Genomic DNA, 27,660 nt, shown 5'->3' on the forward strand with positions numbered 1-27,660 from the left:
AACAAGTTTGACTTTATCACACAACACACCTGACACTTTTCTGCTTGCACACGCCTCCATCTTCAAAGCAAATACTGCATCTGTTGTTCTCTTTCTGGGCATGAAACCATATTGCTGCTCACAAATGTTCACCTCTGCCCTTAACTTAACTTCAACTACTCTTTCCCACAAGTTCAGATAGTTTTAGCTCCTCACCTGAAAACTACACGACATTCTTCCTTTTTCAACTTCCATCACTTCGTCCTCTGCTCTGCCTCTGTCCTCTTCATCTTCCTCACCACCAGCATCATTTTACACACCACCATCATGTGTTTTCTGGCTACACTCTCCCCTACCAACACTTTACAGTCACTGATCTCTTTCAGATTATAACGTCTACACAAGATCATGTCGTCCACCTGAGAGCTTCTACCTTCGCTCTTACACTTCACCCTATGTTCCTGCCTCTTCTGGAAGAAAGTGTTCACTACAGCCATTTCCATCCTCTTTGCAAAGTCTACCACCATCTGTCCTTCTGTGTTCTTGTCCTGAATACCAAAGCTGCCCATCACAGTCTCATCACCTCTGTTCCCTTCACCTACATGTCCATTGAAATCTGCACCAATCATCACTCTCTCACCTCTGGGGATGCTCTGCATCACTTCATCTAACTCACTCCAGAATTTCTCCTTTTCTTCTAACTCACATCCTACCTGTGGGGCATGATTGCTAACAACACTGAACATCACACATTCAATTTCCAGCTTCAGACTCATCAACCTGTCTGTACCTTTTTCACCTGTAGGACATTCCTCACAAACTCGTCTTTCAGATTAACTCCTACTCCATTTCTCTTCCTATCTGACCCATGGTAGAACAACTTGAACCCTGCTCCTTAGTCCCCTAAGTCATATTTTGTGTGGAAGTCATGATTAACATGTTTAATTTGGCATGCGTTTTACATCGGATGCCCTTCCTGACACAACCCTCTGCATTAATCCAATCTTAGGACTGGCACAAGAAGACACTTGATTGTGCCCCCTTGTGGTGGCATTTTTTAATTCTATGTAACTTAAATTCTGTAGTCTTGGCTCACGGTACCACTATTGGGTGGCAATGTGTAGTTCTATGTTGATATGATTATATTACTGCTACATTATATTCCATATGATAATGAAGTTTTAAAAAATTATCTGGGTCAAATGTTTTAGGTTTTCTATTTTTGGAGGGTGGGGTTATTGATTTTCATATCTAATGTTGGCTCCGGATGTCTTCAATTTCTCTTGTGATCAATAAAGTATCTATCTAGCTTGTTCTATTCTCACATGAGCAAATTGTTTACAGGGAATTTTTTTTTTTGCAGTTATCGGTGCATCGGTTCTATCAATGTTAATTCTATTTTGCAACTCCTCCTTTTTGCACCTATACATGCTCCTGCCCAGAATAGTCTTAATGTGTTTCGTAATACAAGCCTGTAAAGCATTTTTGGTTCTGACATGTGACTGAGTCAAGTGGAAACAGAAAGAGGGTTGGTCAGGTGGTGGTGAAGGAGGGAAAGCAGAGCTAAGACACAAAAATGGGAGGGGCTGGATGAATCTGTGGCTGATAAAGCAAAGGAAGAGCGAGAGCGTGGGAACATCTGGTGGCAGCAGATACAACAGAGATTTGCTGCATTTCTTACACTAATGGAAAAAGTAAATTACATACAAACACAAGTCAACTAATCAATGGGGATTTTAGAGATTTGATGCAGTCAAAATCTAAATAACAACATGAAACTCGATACTGAAGTGTCTGCTGAATATCAGTTTATGCTTGGACACACTGCTGCTGTGGGTCTGACAGTTATACTGTGTTTCCATTATTTCACAGCTTATATACAAAGACAAAAAACTGCTTATTGTTATTTATGTTATTCTTATTATTATATACACAAATTGCACAGATTCTCTTGGTATCTTTACTTTATTGTCTCAGTAATGTACAGGTAAAGACCTGCCACTTCATAAGTTTCTGTCAGGTCAAGCTGATGCTTGACAAGACATTAACCACAGAGTTTTTTTTATGGCTGCTGCAGCTCAGTTCTTGAAAACAGCTTCTTCAGACGTGTGATCAGACCGAGCAGATAAAATAAGGTGGTTTAACTGTCACTCTGTCACAAACCACTACACTTTTAATACACCGATGTGCATGTGAAGACTAATGCCGACTTTAGGTTTGGTGTCAGTCTATTGTAAAATGCTTTCAACATCCATTTATATAAAACCAAACAAAACAAATGCATAATGCTGCAGATAAATATGAGTTAGACTATAAAACTAAAAGACAAAGAAATAAATTGATGGTAATAAAAACAGTGATTCTTCAAAAAGCTGAAAACTGAGTATGTTCACTTAGAAAATTACAAATGACTGTGGCCGTCTGAAGTATTTTTGCATTTCTTCATCTTGCACACAGTGTTTTATTCTTCTGCCAGTTTTTTTTCTGTCAGCAACCTGAAGAAGACACATAAATGTAAACAAGTTAACAGGGTTAGTACATTAGCATGTTATTCAAAATGCTTGAAAATGTTTTACTGTGTATTAATGTGTGTACATATACACATTTATATACAGTAAAGCATTTTGGCATTTGACAAATATTTATCCTAAATGAACATTAATTATTACAAGTGATTTAAAAAATTATTGTAACTTTGGTATATGCTCCACCGACTGCATAGACAACACCACCACAATACAAAAACAATGACAGTACCTGTCTCCGTCCTCCGCATGACAACAGCATAGGTTGATGTGATTGGATCTGATACGTCTGACTCTTTTGAAACTGAGAAGGAAAACATTAACATTTATAACATTCTAAACATTCTAAATCCAGACAAAACTGAAATCATCCTCTTTGGGCCTAAAAACATGAGAAATATGCTGTCTAACAATATAGTTACTTTAGATGATATAACTTTGGCCTCTAGTACTACGGTGAGGAACCTTGGAGTTATCTTTGACCAAGATTTGGCGTTTACGTCACATATAAGACAAATCTCTAGAACAGCCTTCTTCCACCTACGGAACATTGCTAAAATTAGAAGCATCCTGTCTCAAAGTGATGCCGAAAAACTGGTCCATGCATTTGTTACTTCTAGGTTGGACTACTGTAATTCCCTACTTCTGGGGTGTCCTAATAACTCTCTAAAAAGCCTTCAATTAATCCAAAATGCTGCAGCAAGAGTGCTGACTGGATTACGAAAGAGAGATCATATTTCACCTTCACTAGCTTCTCTTCATTGGCTTCCCATAAAATCTAGAAAAGAGTTCAAAACCCTCCTCCTTACATACAAAGCTCTTAATGGTCAAGCTCCATCATATTTAAAAGATCTCATAGTCCTGTATCGCCCGATTAGACCACTTCGATCCCAAAATACTGGCCTACTTGTGGTTCCCAGAGTTTGCAAAAGTAGAATGGGAGGCAGAGCCTTTAGCTATCAAGCTCCTCTCCTGTGGAACCAGCTTCCAATCCAAATTCGGGAGCAGACACCCACTCTACTTTTAAGACTAGGCTTAAAACTTTCCTTTTTGATAAAGCTTATAGTTAAAAATCCTCACTCAACCCTAACTAGCTTTTCTCTATACATTTATTTGTCACCACTGTATGCCATTAATTCTGTGTCCTACAACCTGTACAATGCTTTGTTGTTGCTTTTTTTTTTGTTGTTGTTGCCTTTCTTGTTGTTGCTTTTTCTTGTTGTTTTGTTGTTGCTTTTCGTTGCTCTTTTCTTTTCTTTCTCCACTTTCCACTCACCCCAACCGGTCAAGGCAGATGGCCGCCCACCCTGAGCCTGGTTCTGCTGGAGGTTTCTCCCATTAAAGGGAGTTTTTCCTCTCCACTGTTGCCTAGGGCTTGCTCAAGGGGGATTTGTTGGGTTACTTCTACATAATTGTGTAGTCTGGACTTTATTCTGTAAAGTGTCTTGAGATGACTTTGTTGTAAATTGGCGCTATATAAATAAAGTTGAATTGAATTGAATTGAATTGAATTGAATAAAAGACTGCATGTAAATGATCACATTTAATATTCTAAGATCAGCTGTTTAAAATTAGAGGTTGATGAATATAAATAAAACAATGATAAAACATAACTTAAACAATTTTGATCAACTTACAAAATAAATTTTCTAATTAAAGTGTCTTACACGTCAATTAGTGTGTCATCAAAAACTTTGACTCAGTGTCTTCCTCAAGACAAACTACAGTATAATGATGATGGTAGTAGACCACAGTGAGTGTATTTAAAAGCTGCACCAGCTCTGTTATTATAGAAAGTGTGTGTGAACACACAGAAGATAAAAAATGGTGGTTTATCAGTATGACTGTAAGAAACAGTTTTAAAAAAAACACAGATGCTGCAAGTTGCGTGAAGCTCTACATGAAGGTATTTCAGTTACTTTGAATAGGCTATTGGAGTTTAATAATCAATGCAGACAAATACAATTACAAATTTTGTTCCACTTTCAGTAAATTATTGATTATAGGAAATTTAAAACATACCTCCGTCCTTCCTCTTTACACTGATAGCAGCATATGTGGCATTGTTTGGATCTGCTACATTTTCGTTTCGACAACCTGAAATATGAACATAAAGAATACAGTAGCTTCTATGTGAAATTTAGTAAGAACTTTTTGCTTTTTGTCAGTGCTGATTGCAGCTAGTTGATTACAGTAAGGTCATAACTAGTGTAGTTTTTAATCACTATATTTATAATTGATTTAAATTGAATTTTCTCCACTGGTTTTTGTCTCAGAGACCCAAACAAAAGTAGTAGTAGTTTTGCATTTAAAAATTTTAAATTTAAAACGACAATCTTGATTTGGGCTTTATTATTGCAAAAACACTTGGAGGTAATCAGAGATACTAATGTAGTTTTTAAAAAGTATGAAAATGATTTACACGCACTTTATTTTATATCACAAACACCACAGTGGACATTGAACAACAGCACCAACTTTGAACAACCTACCTCTTCTCCTCTTTTGTTTTGTGACACTGGTGTTTCTCGTCCCCTGCGGAACAGATACACCAACGTCTTCATAGACTGAAACATACAACACACCAACAAACAAACAGTTTAAAGACTTAGATAACAATTAATCATATACAGTACATCCAAATAGTATTCACATGCTTAACTTTTTCCACATTTTGTTATGTTACAGCCTTAGTCCAAAATGCATTAAAATCATTATTTTTCTGAAAATTATACAAACAAAAACCCCATAATGTCAACTTGAAAGAAGTTTGTTTGAAATCTTTGCAAATTTATTCAACATAAAAAATGAAAAATATCACATGTACATAAGTATTCACTGTCTTTGCCATGACACTCAAAATTTCTTATTATGTTCACATGAAATGTAAAATGTTTGAAATTACATTCTTTGCAAAAATGTAATCACATTTGCAGTTTAGTTTTATATTATACATAATTCTTAACATAGTCGGCAGAGAAATCAACTCACTCCAAAACCAATTAATTTAACAGTACAGTATGAAAAAACGTAAGTCCCTCACCTGTTATTGAAGAAGAGGGGGGTTGAGAACAGGAAGGAGATGTTGGAGCATCTGTAAGATAAACAAAGTTGTGAAGGCCACCAGGAACTGGTTCTCTGCTTTTAGTTAGATTATGAGGATCCAACTTTTTTGCAAAGCTTCTGTCAGTAACTTAAGTTTCTACCTCGGGTGGTTGTATGGTGCTTTCTCCACTGACGTAGTCCCATCAACACCAGCAGAGACACCAACACAACACTGACACATATGCTAAGTGTTTGTGTCATAAAGGGCTGAGGGGGGTGAGTGGGGGATGGATGAGGCTCCTCATGATGTGCTAGAAAAAAAGTGTTGTATGAATCTTTAAAATTTGGAACTTGACACAGGCTCAGTACAAAACACGATTTCAGTCAAATCGTCACTAATGCTGCTCTGACCTCTGACAGTCACCCAGCTCTCTGGTGATTCTCCAGCTCCAGTGATGCTGCACTTGTAGAGTCCTTCATCCGACTTGGAAACAGCGTCTATGGTTATCTCTCGTCTCGCTGAGCTCCCCAAGAAGATGCCATCTTTATAGAATGTAGCTGAGAGGCTGGAGGACGTCTGCTTTTCTCTGCAGCACAGAGTCACATTATCTCCCTCCATTACAGAAGGAACAGGACTCTCCAGGATCACAAAACCAGCTGAACAAATGATTTGGAAATTATTTTTTGCTAAGAATTGTTGTATGTTGAAAATACTTATTAATTTTTACATAAAGGGAACAAAGCTAAACAATAGGACATATAACACACTGGACATATCAATGATTTAATCTCCAACCTGACATCTGTATAGACTAATGTAACAAGACTTTAACATGACATGAACTCAGTGTTTTACTCTTTACTTACAAGTGACAGTGATGTTGATGCTGTTACTTTTCTTTATTCCTCCCATTTCACACCAGTATTCTCCACTGTCCATCACTACATATGCAGGTGTTATAGTGCAGGGTCCTGTTGATTTGTCCCAGGTAGCAGCACATGGTTTAACAGTTCCCTTTACCCTCCTCAGCACTCTCCAACCTTTCAGTCCATTCAGTCCTTCACAGCTGACATTAATGGTGCCATGTTCAAAGTGCTGCTGTCTGTTTGGAAAAACCTGAGGAAAAACTGCATCTGCAAGAGAGAGTTGGTGACAAATTTGCATTTACCAGCATTGTTCAAATTCATCATACAAATTGTTATTGGTCAAAATATGTAAATTAAATGACCTTAACTTTCCTCAAGCGATAAAAACAACATTTATGCATAGAATTAAAATTCTGCTTCTTACCATCTTTCAGAGAATAACTGAGATGAAGCAGAACAACCAACATCAACAACATGTTCATCACTGCTAAAACAATGACAGAGAGCTGTGTGTCAGAAGATAATTTACAACTCATTGTGATGTAGTTTTAATCTAATCTGCAAACTCCAAGTGCATGAAGAACATTAAACTGAATATGTAAGAAAATACAAAAACATTCAGTAAAATTGTTATAAAACAACTGATTGACTATACTTTTAGATTTAGGCTCAGTACTCACACAGTCTGATGCAGAGATCTGCAACCTGCATGTTGTCGTCCACCTGTCGCCTGTCTGAGCATCACATGTACAGTTGAATTCAAATGTGAGAACCTCCTCTTCCTCTGTGGCTGATAGATCATGTAGATACAAAATAACTTAATGCTGAAGCTGTGTCAAGTAGAAAAGCTTTGTTTTAGTGTCTGCTCTTCAGGCTCTGCTGCTTGGGCCCAAACAGTTTGTTCTAGTGGTTTTTATCAGGAATCAATTTATTGTATCGTCTCCTCTGGTGACTGAGTCAACTTCAGGTCTGAAGTTTCTGAGAAACAAAGAGGTTCTGAAAATAGAAAATTAAAATTCAAAAAACAATGTCACTAGGTGGCAGCAGTGAGTCTGACTTATAGAACATACAGGCAATAAAACACATCCAACAGATATTTGGACATGTAATAGGACATCACAATAATACATTTGGCCTTCTACTAATATCTACTATGACTAAGATATTTATTGTCATTCTCCCCTTTCTCCTTTAAGACAGGCAGCCTGTTCCACCCCCCTGTGGGTTAAGTTACTATAGTGTTTTAGTGAACAACAGGAGGCAGGTCCAGAGTTCAGTTTCAGTTTGAACGTTTTACTGGCATTAGATAACAAGATGAATAGAAACGAAAGTACAGGACGAGGACAAGTACACAAGCTCTTTGTCGGTATACTGGACTAAATCTGACCTGAGATATTACAACAGCGCTACGAATTATAGAAATGAAAGAAAATAGTGGAGTGTTGTGCATTTAGAAAATAAAATCTAAAAGATGCGCTTTCATTTATTGAAGATAATAAGTGATAAAGTCAACACACATGATCTAAAATGACTGGTGTGAAAGTCCACATTCGAGTTAGGAAAATCGACTCTGAGGACACAGGGACACACAACAGGTATGTGGACTTTTGCATGAAAAATATGTTTTCTTACTTTATTTTAGCAATTATCATTAGCATACTGTTATATTTCTGTTATACTTTCTAGATAAAACGTCTCACTGTACATTTTTTTGTTGATTTCAAAACATATCCAGGTCCTTTTTGTTACCCTTGAGCTCCATTCAAAGGTCAAATGTGAATCTGTGCTCCACACTGGCAACAGAAAAACACTTTACCAGGGTTAAATTCTACTTTCAACAAAAAGCTAAGCTTCCAAACTAGCTTTATTTATTTTGACACAGCTTCGAATTTACCATGTGAGGATCCCCCATTTCTTTCTTTCTTTTTTGTTTATTCATAAACATTATTCACACAAGTCAAAAAGAAAAAACCTATTATTACACTTCCTTGTTTTATATTTGTCATGGTCGGTTTCACATTTCACAATTGAATTACTTTCATTTTCAGAACTTCAGGATGATTCACATTCAGGACAGACAACTCTTGAAACCATTCATCTGTGACTTCACTGTCTTGGTTTTCTCCCACACAGTTGTCTTTCTTGTGTTAACACAATTCTGCGGAGGTAAAGTTGCACACAGAAACAAAAAAGAAAGCCTTTGTTTGTCAAGGTAAAATATCAGACTCACAAAGTATAAAACCACTGTGTCTGTCGTAGCTTGTGGCCAGTCTGACTACAGCTGGATTTGTCAAGACTGATGTAAAGAAAGCAGAAAATCTACTGTGATATATAACACAAAGTCTTTCCTCTTAGGTCAGTCTCATGTGATTGGTTCTCCTCAACCAATAGTGGCGATGGTTGGAGATGATGTCATTTTGCCGTGTCACCTGGAACCTGCTGCTGATGCTACTGACCTTGCTGTGGAGTGGGCGAGACCTGATCTAGACCCTAGATTTGTCCATTTGAGACGCGATGGTGAGGAGCTCCTGATGCAGCAGAATCCATCATATGTTGGGAGGACGTCACTATTCATCAACAAACTGAAGTGTGGAGACATTTCACTGAGAATCTCCAAAGTGAAACTCTCTGATGCAGGAACATACAGATGCTTTCTTCCAACATCCAGCACAGACCATGTGTCTGAGCTTCTTGTTGGTGAGTCCGTATCATTCAGGAAAAGAATAAATACATATTTAGAGAGAAAGATATTCTCCTGCACTGCTTAATATATATATATATATATATATATATATATAATATTATATTTGGACATCTGCATTACTGTCACTGTGATAAGGACCTAGATAAGCATCAGTAGAGATGAATGGGTGGACAGCACTGTAAAAGCAACAAGGTGATAAGTGATTTAGGCATTGAGAGGGACCAGGACTAACAACAAGAGTATCTACTGTAAGAAAGGGGCATTTTAGTCCATCAAAGGAACATTTGAAGTGTATAAATAACTGTTTCAATCATCAAGTTTATTTATGATAAAATGCCAAAAGCAACTTTTTGACATTTCTACTTCAGGTTCTGTCTCCTCACCTGAGATAGAGATTTCCAAACTCAGCAGTGGGGTAGTGTTGAAGTGTAAATCTGAAGGCTGGTATCCAGAGCCTGAGGTGTTGTGGTTTGATGTTGGGGGAAACGTCCTCTCTGCTGGACCTACAGAGACAGTCAGAGGTCCTGATGACCTCTATACTGTCAGCAGCACAGTCACTGTGGACAAGAGACACGGAAACAGATTCAACTGTAGAGTCCAACAGAACAACATCAACCAGACCAGAGAGACACACATACATGTTCCAGGTAAAAAATGTTTTTTAGTCATTTGATCTCTGTCTCAGCTTCTGATACATGTATTGTATTTAATATATTTGGTTTTGTGTTTTATTATTTTAGATGATTTCTTCACAGCTCAATTTAGTTCTTCAGTTCGCATCACTATCAGCTTGGTTGCTTGCTTCGTGTGTGTTCTAACAGTTGTCTTTGCTGTGTGGAAAATAAACAGTAAGTCAGAGGTTTATTGATTTTCTATTATTAATTATGATTATTATTATCTTTGTTGTTATTAATAATTATAATTAACATGCAATTGTAACTTCACATGGTTTAAGTCCCAACCTGGTAAAACTTTGTGACATGTTGTTTCTCTCTCTCTATGACTTGGTTTCATGTCTCTCTAAAGTGTATGTTGTTAATTAAAGAACCAAAGCAGCATAACATAATAATAATTATTATAGTACATTTCTGCGGTGCTTCCATGGATACTTTGTTTCTCAATCTTTAATAATTTTGTGTTCACCCAGAGACCAAGATGCATCAGGATGAGACTGAGGTGGAAAAAGAAAAGAGTAAAACATCCAACAACACAGCAGAACTTCAGCTTCTGATGGAAGGACAGAGAGAACATCTGATGACAGGAAGTGAGAAAGTGAATTATTTGGAGAAGACAAAGGTAAATCTTGATGAGAAGTTACAGAAGAAGGATGAAGAACTTCAACATGTAGAACATGTAATTACAACACTGAGAGAGCAGAAGAAGGATCTGAAGAACCAGAGAGAGAAACTCATCCAATTATTGCAGGAGGTGAAGACACAGACAGAGGAGAACAAGAAGAAGCTGAAGGAAAAGCCGACATTGGACAGAGAGAAAAAAATGGAGAAGCGTCAAAAAAGCAAAATACATCTGGAGAGCAGAAAAACAGAATGTGAAGAAATGATACAGAGCACAGAGAAACTACTGGAGTCAACAGAGAAAATGATTAATGAAATGACAGAAAGGAAAGGGAAACTAGTGAATGAGAAAGAACAATTAGAGAAACAACTGACAGAGACAGAGAAACAGAGACATGTGATTCAGACAAAGCTGGAGTCAGAGCAGCGAGAAATAGAAGAGGAACAAAAAAATCAGTCATCTGAAGTCCCTGTGTGATTGATGTGTAAATATGAAGAGTATTTGGTTTATTCATTTTAGTTTTTAAAAAGTCAGATTTAATTTTTACATCGTGTTTTATCGTGTTGTATATTGATGATTTTTTATATTTGTGTAGGACAATAAACTTGAATTTCCAACAAACTCCATGTTTTCATGGACTGAAATAATTTCCTAATATGGTGCTATAAGAATAAGTCCTGCAACCTGTAATTGAATCAGAATTTGTCAGTAAATAGTCGACTTGTAAAACACGTGAATGTCAAAACTAAATAAAAAACTGATAGAGAACCTGAGAGACGTGACTCAGAAGACGCTTTATTCAGAGCCATTAAAAGAATTCATTATGTCATGATTGTGTCAATATTTTAGTCTATCTTTAGGTAAAAATAACACCTCAACGACTCATATCTATTAAAATGGATTTTAGATTTAACAGTATGTGTTAAATCAAGGAAAATAGTGTGAATCTTGAAACCGTGAAAATGCACATAGCGTATATGTGTAGTTTTTTTTATGGGACTGTGGTGACAGTGTTCAAAGAGTTTGAAACTGTCTGCTTCCACCATTTCCCCAGGTTCCTGCAGAAACATGCACCTGTGGGTCTTTGAAGGGTCATGTGGGAATAAATAAACAGTGAAAGAGGAACACAGCATAAGAGGCATCATACATAATAAACATAAGGAACATAAGTCATACAGAGGTCAGAGGGTTCAGGCGTAAGATCTGCAACTGCAACAACAAGAACCTGAAATGTAGATACTAATATATTCAATCAAGAGAGATAAAAAAAAGTGGGGTTGGGAGGTAATAACCTCATAAAGGTACCTGAGCTGACATTTCAGTGTCTGAGGTAAAAAGACATACTGTGCAAGAGGTATTTGATTTGATCTTTCAAGATGAGGAAGCAGATAGATGTGTCAGAGCAGGAAGACAATTTGGGAAAACATCTTAACACCAGCCCCTCTGATGATGACGCTGCCCATTTTACTTATAATTAAACATATGATAGCTGTTATGTTCACATTCATGTGACAGTAGATTTTATCCATAAACTGTGTAAGAACCCAACAAATATACTCACCCTGCTCTCTGAAATGTTGATTAAGGCTTAATCATCCATTTATTAAGGTCAGATAGGCTACTAATAAATTGTAAGAAGATCTGTGGTTCATAATTTGGCATTGACACTTATTATGAGGTTATTTTTGTTCCGGGGCAAAATGTAACCAGACCCTACTTTGAAGACATGGAAATGGCTAAATATAATGAAACTGCTCCTTAAAATGTTAAATATAAATTTAAAATTAAGCAAAGTCCTGTTTATCATAAGTTGTCATGAACTACTGCACTACAATTGTGGTAACATGGCAGTTTGGTTGAGTTTAGGTTCAAAACAAACATGGTAAGAAATCTTAAAATCCTCAATGTTATGCAGGGAACTGTACATCAGGTCATGTCATGTACAAACATCTTCATGGATACAACAAAAACATAATGTTACAGAATGGAGCTAAATTAAAGTCCTCATGCGAAATTTTTGTGACACAATCGCTTGTCGTCCTTTCTAGAGTTTGTGATAGTATCAAATTTTCTATAACCACAAGATTTCACCCACCTTCGATAAGTCTCTGTCGCTTGTTTTCTGCTGGTAGTAAAAAAAAAACTGTTTCAGTCTCAGTCTTCATTCTCCAGTGGAAATCTGTTGCAGAAAACTTCAAGCATTTTTGACCGTCTGTCTACCACGACCTACTTGTCCTAAAGTACACCCTACTTTATGGCCAGCTTTTTTGTCGTACCTCAACTTACCCAGGCAAAGAATAAGGCCCTTTTTGTTCGCTCCTTTCTCTCTCTCAGAAGCTCAAATTATCACCTGCATGTGCTGTGGCTAAAGTAACATAAAATAGAGGCTCTGTCTTTTTAAAATAGGTCACATGTGGGTTCAGTATGTGGTTTAACCTCCATTTCAACCTTAACTGCCAATGTAAATATAAGAATGCAGCAGACGTTTGTTTCAGACCTTTATTTTACCTGATGAAACCTGCCACAGTTTGTGGTACTAAAGTATTATAATCACAATGTGCTTATACAAATGCCACAAGCAGTTCAGGGTAAAGGTAAGAAAAGTACACAGATCATCCACAGCAATACACATCAAAATGTGATACACTTTGTGCAGAGGGGGTAGAAGTACACAATCTCAAAAATTGAGAAAATGCGCAAGTGTTGGCCTGAAAAAGAAAGTACCACTTCATATCTTTTACTCAAGTAAAAGTTCTAAGCAGATTGTCTAAGTACGAAAGTAAATTTTAAACAATACTTTTCAGAGTAATTATGGCAAAACATGTTAAATAATGAATTCAAAAATAAAGGGCAAAGGTCACTGTTGGTAAAGGTGGAGCTGATTTTAACCACTTTAGTTCATAATATTTTTTATAAAAATCATCATATTTACAGTACATAATCTTATTGTGGCTGATGTTTCCATAGTAAAACAGGTTGGTGCATAGAAAAACAATATAAACAGCACCAACAGATACAGCACATGATAACCACCATCATTTTAACTCTGCAGTCGACTCCCTCACACTCCTGCATCCTTCCTACTATCAGTTATTTTTCTGTAACCCTGAGTTTCCCACAGTGAAATAGTCCCACCAGCAGCAGCAGCAGACCCACAATCACTATGGTAAAAACCATCCTCAAAATGGAATAAATATGACAGGAGTGGTCTGAGGGGACATCGGTCTTTCTGTGGACTGCTGCAAAGACAATGGACGCGTGATGTAACGTCATGAAACACAGCTCAACTCCATGTGTTACTGTAAAAGCAAACAATCATGTAACGTCTTCAAATAAGTGATTAGATACAGTAAAACATGTGAGTCCATCAGTATGAAACAAATAATAGGCTAAATATGTTAAAAACCACACTCAGTGCTTATTCACTTTCTTATTAAAATTGTTATCACTTTCATATCTGGACGCTAAATATGAAGCTATCACAACAGTCAGCATTAACTGCAAACACCTTTACATGTCTGCAGGGAACATGATCAGTGGATGATGATGCTCAGAGGATTAGAAAGCACGTTGCAGGAAGGTGGTTGGAACAGATGCAGGCAAACAAAGAGCAGGACTGTGTTATGACAGAGTTCAATGGTTAGTTTTCAGTTTGTTAGTTTGGTTTAAACAAGGGAAGCAGTTTAAAGTTAGAGAAAGATCATTAACACATGACTGTTTTTGCTTTAAAAAACTAATTAGTTAAAGCAAACATTGGTGGCTTTATGGGGAGTTGTCTGCCAAACTGAGGTTTACTGCACTAATTAATTTCCGTGCAAACTTTGGACAGACTGAATCATTCAGTTTCCAATTCTTCCCTAATGCTGCTGGTTGCTACTTCATATTAAGCAGAAGAACATGAGTGTGGGAATAAATTAATGGATTTTATCATCTCACCTCTAGCAGCCAACCAGCTCTCTGGTGATTCCCCAAAGTCAGAGATGCTGCACTTGTAGAATCTTTCATTAGATTTAGAAACCCTGCTGATGGTCATCTCTCCAAAGGAGCCATTGCTGATGAGGAGGCCATCTTTATAGAAATCAGCTACGTGGGCAGAGGACGTCTTCTTACTCCTGCAGCTCAGAGTCGCAGAGTCTCCTTCCACTACAGGAAGGACAGGACTCACGAGGATCACAGAGCCATCTGATTGGGAAGATTTATGTTAAACATGTCATCTGATCTGGTTTTAAAAGCTGCAGCAGGATATGAAATTATAGAAGTTTAACTCTGTAGCTGCAGTGATCCTACCAGTGACCGTAATTTTGACGATGTTGCTTCTCTGTCTGTCCTCAGTCTCACACCAATATTCTCCACTGTCTAATGGATAAACAGGTTTGATAGCACAGACGGACGTTGTCTCCCAGTTGCTCACACACATGCTGACTTCTCCCTTGAGCCTCCTGAACACACTCCATCCAGACGTGGTGTTAGGACCCGTACAGTTAAGAGAGATGAAGCCGTCGTCAAAGACCTGCAGTCTCGATGGAATGATCCAAAAATCCTCTGAAACACAGAGGAAGAGGAAGACTAACGTGATGAAAAGGTTGGTTTAACCATTAGCTAATAAATTAAAGATTATTTCACTCTAGTATAAAAAAATGTCTGAAATTTATGTTTCAGGCGCTAAAAACTATAAAGCTAAGAAAGGTTTTACACAGGGAGTTGAGCTGAATGATACTGAAACTATGTTGTATTTAGTCAAAATGTTAATGGTTGAGTTTTATTTAGACAAATAATCCATAAACTTCAGCCTACCTGCATCCCCAGCGTGGCTGTGGTGAACATTTCCAGTCAGAATCAGCACATGTAGCACTAAGGGGACAATCGAAGACATGAATATTAAACATTTTCATTTTATATTTCTAAATAAACATCCAAACCATAAATTCATATGTGTATATATCTGCTGTGTCGTTGTTTGTTTATCTAAAAATGTCAGCAGCTCCTAAAGCTGCAAACCAAAGTAAAGTGGCACCTAAACATTTATGAAAGACAATACTCACACAGCCTGACGCTAAGAGTCCTGAGCCCCATGTTGCTTTGCTGTTGACTGAGCCAAACACACTAGACAACAGGTCAGAACTTCCTCTTCCTGGGGCTGATACCACACCTTTGTAGAGGGTTGTTTATGCGCATTATGATTTAAGTTTCATTGCTTTCTTGCCTTTAAAGTTTTGCATTTCAACCTCAGTGACAGAGTGAACAATTATCTTAAACTTCAAATAAAAATTTTAGGTATTGCTGTTTAAAAAAGAAAATATAACAAATATAAAATCCTAAAATGATTTTGCACAAGAAGCATGATGGTTAAAGTTTCTGTATTTGCCTCCAGGTAGGGACACTATGTCTGACAGACCCCATGAATTCTGCCAGCCCGTTTTCATTCCAGAGACATCACACATCATTGCTTTGTCCAGTCCCTTCTGCCTTTCATGCCCTTTTGTGTCGGTGATCCATGCTCGGAGCTTTCGCTGTGGCACAATAGAAACCTTTATACATTTTACAAAGATTTTATTTAATGACATTCGAATGCAACTCATTGGTAACATGGACATGGATACATATGAAAAAGTGATTTCAAAAATGTACGAGGTAAATTTTTATCTAGAAAGTATAACAGAAATATAACAGTATGCTAATGCTATTGCTAAAATAAAGAAAGAAAACATGTTTTTTAAGCAAAAACCTGTTGAGTGTCCCTGTGTCCTCATAGTCACATTTTCAACAGGAATGTGGACTTTCACACCAGTCATCTTCGATCACATATGTTGATTTTATTACTTATTGTCCTCAATGAATGAAAGTGCGGCTTTTAGATTTTATTTCCTTAATGCATAATGCTCTAGTCGATTCATTTATTTCTATGATTTGTAGGACTGTTGTAATATTTCAGGTCAGATTTAGTCCAGTATACTGACAAAGAGCATGTGTACTTGTCTTCGTCCTGTACTTTCGTTTCTTTCCAGCTTGTTTCCTTATGCCAGTAAAAAGTTGAAACTAAACTCTGGACCTGCCTCCTGTTGTTCACTAAAACACTATAGTAACTTAACCCACAGGGGGTTGGAACAGGCTGCCTGTCTTAAAGGAGAAAGGGGAGAATGACAATAAATATCTTAGTCATAGTTGATACTAGTAGAAGGCCAAATGTATTATTGTGATGTCCAATTACATGTCCAAATATCTGTTGGTGGTGTTTTACTGCCTGTATGATCTATAAGTCAGACTCACTGCTGCCACCTGGTTTCTGAGAAACCACAGACCTGAAGTCGTCTCAGTCAGCAGAGAAGAAACAATAAAAATAAACTTGTACCTTCAATATGCAGGTTGCTGATCTCTACCTCAGTCTGTGTGAGTACTGAGTGTACCTCTAAAATCAGAGTCAGTCACTAATTTTATAACAATATGTAGTCAATGTGTCTTTATGATAAAATTATTCTAATGCTTTTCATATACTCTGAGTTTGCAGACCAAAAAAAAAAAGCGTCACAAAAAATGTCACAAAGACTTGTAACATAGTAGCTGATAAACTCTTAATAAATCACTAACTTATCTTGTGACACACAGCTCTCTGTCATTGTTTTAACGGCAATGAATATGTTGTTGCTGCTGGTTGTTCAGCTTCACCTCAGTTATTCTCTAAAAGATGGTAAGAAGCTGACTTTTAATTTTATGTGTACATGTTGTCTTTGTCACTTGAGGCAAGTTAAGGTCATTTAAGTTACATATTTTGACCAATAAGAATTTGTTCAGTATTTAATAGAAATTGGAAATAGGATGAATTTGAATTTGGCACCAACTCTTTCTTGCAGATGCAGGTTTTCCTCAGGTTTTTCCAAACAGACAGCAGCACTTTGAACATGGCACCATTAATGTCAGCTGTGAAGGACTGAATGGACTGAAAGGTTGGAGAGTGCTGAGGAGGGTAAAGGGAACTGTTTTATCATGTGCTGCTACCTGGGACAAATCAACAGGACCCTGCACTATAACACCTGCATATGTAGTGATGGACAGTGGAGAATACTGGTGTGAAATGGGAGGAATAAAGAAAAGTAACAGCATCAACATCACTGTCACTTGTAAGTAAAGAGTAAAACACTGAGTTCATGTCATGTTAAAGTCTTGTTACATTAGTCTATACAGATGTCAGGTTGGAGATTAAATCATTGATTTGTCCAGTGTGTTATATGTCCTATTGTTTAGCTTTGTTCCCTTTGTGTAATAATTAATAAGTATTTTCAACATACAACAATTCTTAGCAAAAAATAATTTCCAAATCATTTGTTCAGCTGGTTTTGTGATCCTGGAGAGTCCTGTTGCTTCTGTAATGGAGGGAGATAATGTGACTCTGTGCTGCAGAGAAAAGCAGACGTCCTCCAGCCTCTCAGCTACGTTCTATAAAGATGGCATCAGCATTGTGTCAGTGTTTTGTTGGTGTCTCTGCTGGTGTTGATGGGACTACGTCAGCGCAGGAAGAACCATACGACCACCAGAGGTAAACACCTACGTTACTGACAGAATGTGTGTGAAAAGTGGGATCCAGTTCCTGGTGGCCTTCACAACTTTGTTTCCCTACAGATGCTCCAACATCTCCTTCCTGTTCTCAACCCCCCTTTTCTTCAATAACAGGTGAGGAACTTTTCATACTGTACTGTACTTCACTGTGGGGAAATAGTGAAAACAATTTATAGCATTTAATTTCTCAGCTTACTAAATAGTGTGAGTAGACACTCGCCACTGCTGACTGTGATTAGCCTACAAACCTTACAGTTTCGGCTCTTACCAAGCTCTCTGCCTATTCATATCATCTGTCAGTGGTCATAATGTTTCAGCTCATTGTGTCTTACTCAGTGTAAAGCTGAACTCCCTTTAGACCAACACAACATCAAATTTATTCAAATAAGATAAAACCATGATAGGTTTGATAAAGGTGGCCCAAGGTCAATGAAGTGTCGTAATCTAGGATATAGGAGTAAGGAAATAGCTCTACAATTTTAAAGCACACAAATAATTTACATTGTTACACTTTTTGTTGTTTTTTTAAGAATTGCATAGATATATACAGTTTCCATGTGTCCTTCTACCATGTTATGGTATATTTTTCATGTCTAGTGTCTGGGAGAACCAGCATAGCTAAACTAAAGGAGGCAACATATGTGCCCCTCAAAAACTCCAGGAAGGACAATGGTAATTTACATGAGACCTGACTTTTGGCTGCTTTAATAACATGAACGGACATTGTTTTGTTGTCAACAAGAAAATGGTGGCAAACACTGAGTGAATAATAGTTTAGTCGCTATGGGCAGAATTTGAGCTTCTTTTCAGACAGATACCACACGAGAGACCCACAGATAGAAACAGGTTTAGAAAAACACAGTTGAATGTGCAACTGCTCTTGTGTGGGCTGATCTTAAAGTCAGGTTGTTTTGAATCAAGAGGCCACCAAAGAAAGAAAGTATGTGACAGTGCATGTGTTTCTTAGTATTTAAATCCGGACACCAAGTATTCTAAGCCACCTGGGAGCTTTAGTTGTGGGGTAGGTGAGTGGGTGGGCAGTGTTTTTAAATAAGCAATGGGCCCAGACCAGTAAATTTAGACCCGTATTTTCTCACTGACATGTTTTGTTTCAGGTCCAGGAGCATCCTGCTGCTTAGCAACCCCAGGTCCCTCTGGGGGTTGCAGACTACTATTACCACAGGAGGATCCCTGCTATTGTATTGTCTTTTTATAAAGAGAAATTGGAGGCCTGTTTTTTTTGTTTTTTTTTACTGCATGATTCATGAAACAAATGTTATGGTTTGTTGGGTAGACTTTGGGCCATTCTGAGTCAAAAGTTCCAGTCAGATTTGCCTTCTCTAGAAAGTCCCTATCCACTTTGTTTAGGTCAGAGTACCATACACTTCTTAACTCTATGAAAGTGAAACTCCGTTATTTTCGCTGAGAGATCATGTTTGAGATATCTGGATCCACGAAGCACTCTGTGACTGTGACTGACTGTGACACACTGTGGAGTCTTGGATGACATTTAATAAACGCCAACCAGAAAAAGAGGTTTTAGAAAATCTACAACTGTCCTCAGTACAGGCAGACTATCGCATCAAAACCAGTCCTGTTTCCATGTTAGCTCTTTTAGTGGAGGCACTGAAGAAGACTGGAGTCAAAGCTGTTCATGCTGATCAATGCTATGATGAAAGTCTCAAAGTCCTGTTGTAGCTCCCTTAAAGAAACATAAACTGGAGCTCTCCAAGAATCTTCAGGAGAACTTCTGTTGTCTTGTTTATACCTGCTTATATAGTTTTAATATATAGTATAGTAGTAGTATATAGTATAGTTTTAATTCTAATGTTACCTTACCCTGATGCTCCTGGAGTGTCCCATAGTGATGCCAAATGGTACCATGGCCTGATAGCTTAATGGGCAGTGCAGCAAGATGGGATGCAGGAGTCTGAAGGAATAAATTCCAGCCTACCTACCAGGGACACACCTGGTAGGTGAGCCAGACATTTGCTTTTCTAAGAAGATGACTGATGATTGAACTATCAACTTTGAAAGTTTGACTTTGCTGCTGTTGCCAGTTTGTTATTGACATTTGTGGCTCTTATTTATGCAACTTCATAACTTCAGTTGTTAGAGGCATTCATGGACTGTAATTTCTTTTTAATTTTGCATCATTATATTGAATGATATTAAACATATTCAGTTAATGAACAAATGTAGAACTAATTTGCTTCAGCGGTTCTTTTTGTGGACATGCTAACACAGGAAATCAGTAAACCTGCTAACCATGCAGACCATGGCTTTATCTCACATCTCACAAGTGTAGTCTCATGCTAGAATGGCTGCAGTACATTTTTAAATGTTTTTACATGCAAGTGTCGGCCTACTAGTCCTTTCACCTCATATTCTTGTGTATGTTTTGACCACAGATAATTTTGTCACTTCTTTTTTTGTTTCACCCACTGATGCTACAATCAGTAACAAAGGTTTGGTACCAGGAATGAAAAAAATAGCATCACTTTAACCGCTACTTAAGAAATAGGCCAGGTGTGAAGAGACCCCTCCTTACAACGCTTCACTAGAGTTTGATATTCAGACAGTCAGGATAGAAACAACATGGAGGCCACAGCTCTTGTTTTCACACTGCGTGAGTACTGATGTCCTGTAATACTGATTTTGAAAAATGATTAAATTTAATTTAATTTGAAATGATTGAAATGATTAAATTAAATTAAATTAAATTAAATTACATTACATTACATTACATTTAATTTAATTTAATTTAATTTAATTTAATTTAATTTAATTTAATTTAATTTAATTTAATTTAAATTAATTTAATTTAATTTAATTTAATTTAATTTAATTTAATCCTAAAAGCTGAAGTGCTGGTAATGTTTTTGTTTTGAACATAACCATTCGAGCAGAAAGACTTCACCACTTATAAGGTAACATATAAAATACACTGAACTTGAGGAGTAGCTGTAATATTTGTGGGAATCCAAAAAGCTTATAGATGCTACCAATGCCTTTTTGTGATGCTCTGTCTCTTCAGCGGTGAGTGTGATGATCCTGTTGTGTGCACATCCTCATAATGTTGGTAAGCACATTTTTTAATTGTGCTCATTAAAGCACATTAAATAAATTGTTGCTTTTTATACAGTATATAGATGATTTATAGAATATTTATCTTTAATTTTTGTCTCAGCTGCAGCGTTTCTTGAGGTCATTCCAAAGAGACTGCAGTTCTTCAAATATGAGACAGTGATGTTTTACTATGAAGGGGTCTTCAATTGTCAAGTTGTAAAAGAGCACAAAGGGACAATACCCTGCAGTCCTACATCAACAGGATCATCCTGCACCATCGGGAATATTTATCCTGAAGACAGTGGAGAATGGTGGTGTGATGCTGGTGGTGGGAGAAGAAGCAACAGTGTTAACATTACTGTTACTGGTAGGTTTGTGTGAGGATGACAGTTATTTATTTATTTATTGTAAACTGAGACTAACATGAACTTTATGGATGATCAGATGGTTTTGTAATCCTGGAGAGTCCTGCTCTTCCTGTAATGGAGGGACAAACTGTGAGTCTGCGCTGCCGAAACAAGACGACTTTCTCCCAGCTCCCAGCCATTTTTTATAAAGACGGACTCTTCATCAAGAACAGCTCTGCAGGAAACATGACAATCAACAGTGTTTCCAAGTCTGATGAAGGATATTACAAGTGCAGTAACTCTACAACTGGAGAGTCACCAGAGAGCTGGTTGACTGTCAGAGGTGAGTGCTTTCACAACTTGCTGTGTTTTAATTTCAATATTCATAACTAGACAAAAGTTTAGGGTCATAAGACGTTTGAAAAGTTGACTACATAATACAAATACACTCAAACGGAAGGAATAACCTGCATTTACCATTTTGTGGAACAATGTAATTTGTCTTGAATGCAGTCCCAGAAAAGTTCACCTCATCAAAATTTTCCGGTGAAATCGTTGAAATCTTACGGATTATCTTCACTACTTTATGTTTGGCTGTGATGGTGTTGGTGGTGGGGCTAGTGCAGTGTTGGAAAAACAAAGGTACAAACTATACAATATATTGGAGTAACAGAAAGTATGTTGCAGTTAAAGTTCATGCTCATTTTTTGGGGGGCATCTACACAAGCATCTTTTTTTAAAGACTAAGTTTATTGTAAATTTCTGGAAAGAAATCTGATGCTAATTTTCTTTTTTACGTTTTTGGACTTTCCTGTCTCCTGTCTAGTTTTTGCTTTTCTTTTGAGACGCCAACACCAGGAGCAGACCTAGGTGAGTATCAAATAATTAAAAAACAGAAAACATTTAGATTGTGTATTTCTTTCAATACTTTGACTTAGACTACCTCCAACAGCATAAACTACATAACACAAAATATTAGTGTTGTAGTGTTTCAAAAAGATTCTGATTCAAGATAATACTACTGCTTATTATAAGTGTGATTTTAAAAATGCATTAATTTCTATTGGAATATCAAGACTAAATGCACATTGAAGTAAGTTTTAAAATCACTTGTGAAAGCCAATGTGTTTACTGAGGACTGACATTTTTGATCGGCAAATTTAAATATAGGTGTTATATCTGTGTATGTTTCTTTTACCCAACATGTGCCTTGACGGAAATAAATAGCTGTATTAATCTCTTAACCTTGACCTGTATGTGTCTTCTAGGTTTCTGACAGGAAAAACACTCGACTGAAGAGTGAAAGAGAGACTGTGTGCAAGATAAATAAAGAAATGCAAACCTCATTTATGCAGCCTCAGCTAGTTTTAGCTTTTTAAGTGAACGTACCTGGTTTTCAGCTTTTTGTCTCATCAATATGCAGCATTCTGTTTTTAGATTTTAAGTATCACTATCTCAGTGCTTTAGTAAAACCTTTTTCCCAGTACATCCAGCAGCTTCTCACTGCATTTACTGCTTATGCCAAATGATTCAGCTGTAACTTATAATCATTCATTCCATATAAATTTCTTGTTAAAGTTGAACTGTCTCTGTAGTTGGTGTCTTTATTCAGCCAAAGGTGGGAAGTGTATGTTTACTGTAAGGACTGTATTTTAAGATATTAAGAAATTTAGTTTCTGTTTGTTGCATGTACAGCATCTGCTTTTCAGCAGCTCAGTGTAAATTCATACAGTATGTACAGACATCTACTATAAACCTGATATTTAACTATTCTGTCTTACCAAGAATGTTGAATCTGTTCTTGTTGCTCACTGCTTGAGGTAAAAGCAGCTACGCTGCTCAGAAAGTTGGTAAGTTGAGACTTATTTACTATCTGCAAACGCAAATTATTTGTTCTTTTCCACCATGTTTGTACATGTATATTTTCAGGTTAACCTTTAGGTTTTCTTGCACTTTGCATGTGAGAAATGTTGCATTTACTGTTCTCAGATTTTAATTTTCTTTTAGTATTATGCCGGGTTTAGCCTGCATGATTACTAGCTCAAGCATTATAACTAGATACAATCTCATATTATTTCTCTTAGTCAGGATTCCAATTTTTTGCTGCTAACGATTTTAAATATTATGTGTTATTTCAAATGGAAATGATTCACAATGTGTGATAATGGTTTCCTTTTTTTCCCTTTGCAACATCTATTCTTAAAGCATGGATCTATAATTTAAGAAGATGTCTCTTGTTTTTCTTTTTTCTGTCACAGGTGAAGTTTTTCTTCGCATTGATCCAAACAAACTGCAGTTCTTTGAATATGAATCTATATCATTACGCTGTGCAGGGTCTCATGGCCCAACTGAATGGAGAGTTCTGAAAAAGCTTCCCTCACAGTCTACCTAGTGGGAAACATCAGCAGGATCCTTAAACATCACACCTGCCGTTGTATCACACAGTGGACAGTATTTTTGTGAAAATGAAGAGGGAGAAAGAAGCAACAGCGTCAACATCACCATCACTGGTACAGTTTGTTAATAACTATTAAAACAGTTGCTCACAAATTGCAGGATCAATGGTTCAATTACCGTTACTTCACCTACATGTCAATGTAGTTGTCCTTAGTTCCTAAAGTCATCTGCTAAATGACTTGTGTTATTTGTCATAATGGTAAAATCATCTGAGAGCTTCAGTGATAACTTTAAAAACTGCAGCTAAGAATTAATAATCCTTCTCTGACATTGTGGCTTTCTGCAAACATTCCACCTATGTGAGTATAATATTATTGAAAATTATTTCTGTGAAATTCTTTCTTTATGGACATAGTATATTGCTAGATTTCTACTTCTTCTACAGGACAAGTTTTATATCTTTATTTAAGTTAAGATTTTTTTGTCCTTGATCTTCAGCTGGTGATGTAATTCTGGCTGACTGTCACAGGTGAGACATATGAGTGTTTCTGACAAATAAATCATAGTATTTGCTGATCAATGAAGGAAAAGTTCAATTTTTTATTGTTACAATTCCAATATTTGTAACAAGACTTAAAATTTTAGGGTCATCAAAAGGTTGCGACATTGATTATATAATACAAACATTTATGGAACAATTTTTTTTTTTCTTGAATGTGGTGTCAGAAAAGCTCATCTCATCACAACCTTGGTCTGAGATTATAAAATTACATGCATCAAAAACTTAATTGGCATTGAAATAATTACACTTCACTCTCTGGAGTCCTTTAAATATCACTTATCAAACTATTTTATTGTTTAAAAAATAAAAATAAAGTACAACAATACTGTAAAAGCAAACTGTTTGAATTCACAGTATGTGTTTTAACATCAAAGAAAAAAATTAACAAATTAACAGCAGATTACACTTCTCCTCCTCAAGTAACAACATCTGAAAATGGACAACAGACTCCTACTAGTGTCACAGTATTGAGCATGTTCTAAAAAATCCAAGAATTGGTGTCATTAAAAGAACCAGCAAGAGCAACAGTCCCCCAAGTGGTTAAGGCTGAACTACTTCTCTTTCATTTGTAAGGTCTCCTGACCAGCTTGTCTAGTCTCTTGGTGTCCTTGTCCCTGTAGCTGTCTTCTCAGAAGACCACAGGAAAGAAGAGAACGCTGGCCATCACAGACATAAAACATCTACAGCAGTTTCTTCCAGATGTTGAAGGACCTGGGCCTCCTAAGGAAATAGAGATGGCTCTGCCATGGTGTTTACACCATTGCCCTTGTAGTGAAAATCAAATATATCATATGGGGAATTTCCACTGTCTCCACTTCTTACGTGTCTCTGTTTCAGTCACGGAGCTCTGTGACTGTGTTAGCCACAGTGTCTCTAAGTAAGTCTACATCTCACTTACTCCCTCATGCTGCTATTGAGGCTGTAGGTCAAAGAACACTGTAGATACTGACATGTTGATTATATTGCTATATTGGAAAGCTGATGACACTAAAGACAGGAAGTAGGCTGAGGGGCTACAAAATAAAAGCTGGAGAGAGGAAGTGAAGCTGGGGAAAACAGGGAACAGAAAGGTGACACAGTGTCAATGCAGTGAAACCTTTCAGTGTTTTGTTCCTTCATTGCATTAAATTAAAGTTCTTAACACACAGAGGGAAAATTGAACTTATACACACTGCTGCTGCAGGTCTGACAGTTGTACGAAGACAAAAAATTTACTTATTGCTATTAGTATTATTATTATAATATAGACAAACTGAACAGATTATCTTGTATCATTACTTCATTGTCTCAGTAATGTACAGTTAATGACCTGCCACTTCATGAGTTTGTGTGAGGTCAACCTGATGCTTAACAAGACATTAACCACAGAGAGTTTTTTTTAAGGGCTGCAGCAGCTCCGTTCTCGATAACAGCGTCTTCAGACGTGGGATCAGACCGAGCAGATAAAACAGGGTGGTTTAACTGTCACTCTGTAACAAACCACAACACTTTTAATACTCTGATGTGCTGGTGAAAACTAATGCTGGTTTTGGACCTGATACAACTTGGTGTTAGTTTATTTCAGAATGCTTTCAACAGCCATTCTATTTAAAACAAAACAGAAAAATACACAATGCTGATGCTTGATAAGCTAAAAGAGAAAGAAATAACTTTGTTAATTAAAATAAAAAGATGTGAACTGGGTACGTTCACTTATAAAACTACAAATAACTGTGGCTGTCTAAAGAATTATTTGCATTTCTTCATCTTGCACACAGTCTTTTATTCTTCTGCCAGGTGTTTTTTCCTGTTAGCAACCTAGAAGGCAGAAATAAACATATTAACATATTTAATAGAAATATTTTAAATGCTTAACTGTATATAATTGTGATTATTACAAGTGGTTTTAAAAGTTATGAAACTTTGGGAAATGCTCTACTCTACTGTCTGCACCTCAATACCCAAACAATGACAGTACCTGTCTCCGTCCTCTGCATGATAACAGCATAGGTCGATCTGTTTGGATCTGATATGTTTGGCTCTCTAGAAACTGAGAAGGGAAATATTAACTTTTAAAAAAAGACTGCATGTACATTTTGACACAGCTGTTCAGTATTAGATATTAATATAGATAAAAAACAAATCTGTTTTATATCAAAGTTGGGTAAACTATTACAAACTCATCTAAAACATTGAGGGTAGTGCAGTGAGGTTAATTAAATGTTGCAGCAGTTCTGTTATCATATAAAGTCTTTTCAAACATGGAAACACAATGTAAAGATTAAAAATGGTGGTTTATCAGTATGACTGTAAGAAACATTCTTAAAAATAGACACAGATGCTGCAAGTTACATGAAGCTTTCACATGAAGGTATTTCATTTAGTTTCAATAGGCTATTGGATTTTAATAAACGATGCAGACAAATGCAATATGTTTGTTTCACTTTTAGTAAATGATTGATTATATAACTAAAAACATACCTCTGTCCTTCTTCTTTACAATGACAGCAGCATACGTTACATTCTTTGAATCTGCTACATTTTCCTGACATCCTGAAATATGAACATAAAGAATACAGTAGCCTCTATGTGAAATTTAGTAAAAACTTTCCACTTTTTGTCAGTGCTGATTGCAGCTAGTTGATTACAGTAAGGTCATAACTAGCTTTTAATTATGTAATATATCCATAAATGATTTTAATAGAATTATCTCCACTGGTTTGTGTCTGGTAGTTTCACATTTTACAAGTTCAAATTTAAAAAGACAATATTGATTTTTAATGTTTTTTAAAGGTACCACATTAGTACTGCATTATCACTTAGAGGTAACCAGTGATGCTAATGTGGATTTAAATAAACATGTCACCTGGTTCAATTGAACAACCTACCTCTTTTCCTCTTTTGTTTTGTGACATTAGCGTTTATTGCTGCTTGCCGAACAGATGCACCGACATGTTCATAGACTGAAACATACAAAAAATTGTTAAAAAATTATCATTTACTCCTGCTTTATTTAATCATACGTCCTAAAAGAAGCAGCATTATTGTAAAATCTATGTACTTATATTTTACATATTGTAGTAACATTCTTATACTACTAAACTGCAAATGTGTGACGTTTTTGTAGCAAATGTAATGACGTCATCATTGTGCAAAATATAAAAATATGGAATTTACTTTTGAATGAATGAAACTGTACTTTCATTAAGTTCAAAGGGAGCTGCCTGGATGTGGTTGGGGAGGGTGGTAAGAGGCAAGAAAACCACTTAGAGAAAGATTGTGGATGTGTTTAAAAGTAATAACATGTTTGGTGTAAAATGATGTTACACCAGCCGGTAA

The 27,660-nt window shown here is 36.6% G+C and overlaps 4 protein-coding genes and 1 long non-coding RNA gene across 9 annotated transcripts in view; 2 read left to right on the forward strand and 3 right to left on the reverse strand.

Annotated features, from left to right (window-relative positions):
• The window catches only part of LOC137137539 (butyrophilin subfamily 3 member A2-like), a 55,529-nt gene extending 44,492 nt beyond the window's left edge, over nt 1-11,037 (forward strand). For 2 of the 3 annotated variants that reach the window (XM_067523978.1, XM_067523977.1), the window contains exons 3-7: nt 8,473-8,582; nt 8,772-9,113; nt 9,489-9,767; nt 9,861-9,968; nt 10,268-11,037. In XM_067523978.1, coding sequence (XP_067380079.1) covers nt 8,474-8,582; nt 8,772-9,113; nt 9,489-9,767; nt 9,861-9,968; nt 10,268-10,893 — 1,464 coding nt within the window. In that variant the 5' untranslated portion in view covers nt 8,473 and the 3' untranslated portion in view covers nt 10,894-11,037. Of the gene's footprint in view, nt 1-7,779; nt 8,012-8,464; nt 8,583-8,771; nt 9,114-9,488; nt 9,768-9,860; nt 9,969-10,267 lie in introns of those variants that run through there. The other variant, XM_067523976.1, reaches the window with a different exon arrangement.
• The window catches only part of LOC137137584 (uncharacterized), a 44,820-nt gene that overhangs the window by 16,112 nt on the left and 1,048 nt on the right, over nt 1-27,660 (reverse strand). The gene's annotated exons all lie outside the window — the stretch shown is intronic.
• On the reverse strand, nt 1,939-7,403 carry LOC137137551 (low affinity immunoglobulin gamma Fc region receptor II-like). Its single transcript, XM_067523998.1, has 10 exons — nt 7,097-7,403; nt 6,841-6,900; nt 6,417-6,683; nt 5,961-6,206; nt 5,711-5,860; nt 5,548-5,598; nt 4,997-5,071; nt 4,527-4,601; nt 2,737-2,808; nt 1,939-2,474 (listed from the first exon to the last, which is right to left on the reverse strand). Exons 1-10 carry the CDS (start codon nt 7,125-7,127, stop codon nt 2,467-2,469), a joined length of 1,035 nt encoding a protein of 344 aa, XP_067380099.1. The 5' UTR covers nt 7,128-7,403; the 3' UTR covers nt 1,939-2,466.
• Nucleotides 13,507-15,504, reverse strand: LOC137138014 (low affinity immunoglobulin gamma Fc region receptor II-b-like). The gene is made up of 5 exons (XM_067524911.1): nt 15,459-15,504; nt 15,211-15,267; nt 14,704-14,958; nt 14,353-14,598; nt 13,507-13,655 (listed from the first exon to the last, which is right to left on the reverse strand). Exons 1-5 carry the CDS (start codon nt 15,487-15,489, stop codon nt 13,507-13,509), a joined length of 738 nt encoding a protein of 245 aa, XP_067381012.1. The 5' UTR covers nt 15,490-15,504.
• LOC137137568 (low affinity immunoglobulin gamma Fc region receptor II-a-like) lies at nt 20,551-26,101 on the forward strand. Of its 3 annotated transcripts, XM_067524023.1 has the most exons (7): nt 20,551-20,596; nt 21,005-21,049; nt 21,158-21,403; nt 21,481-21,726; nt 21,897-22,025; nt 22,210-22,253; nt 22,652-26,101. In XM_067524023.1, the coding sequence occupies exons 1-6, from the start codon at nt 20,566-20,568 to the stop codon at nt 22,251-22,253; spliced, it is 741 nt and encodes a 246-aa protein (XP_067380124.1). In that variant the 5' UTR covers nt 20,551-20,565; the 3' UTR covers nt 22,652-26,101. The 3 variants fall into 3 exon arrangements, 2 of the variants coding, with proteins under 2 accessions (XP_067380124.1, XP_067380125.1); XR_010915740.1 differs by having other exon boundaries at nt 21,897-22,253; XM_067524024.1 differs by lacking the exon at nt 21,897-22,025.

The sequence above is a fragment of the Channa argus genome, chromosome 12, assembly GCF_033026475.1.
Source record: "Channa argus isolate prfri chromosome 12, Channa argus male v1.0, whole genome shotgun sequence".
NCBI lineage: Eukaryota > Metazoa > Chordata > Actinopteri > Anabantiformes > Channidae > Channa > Channa argus.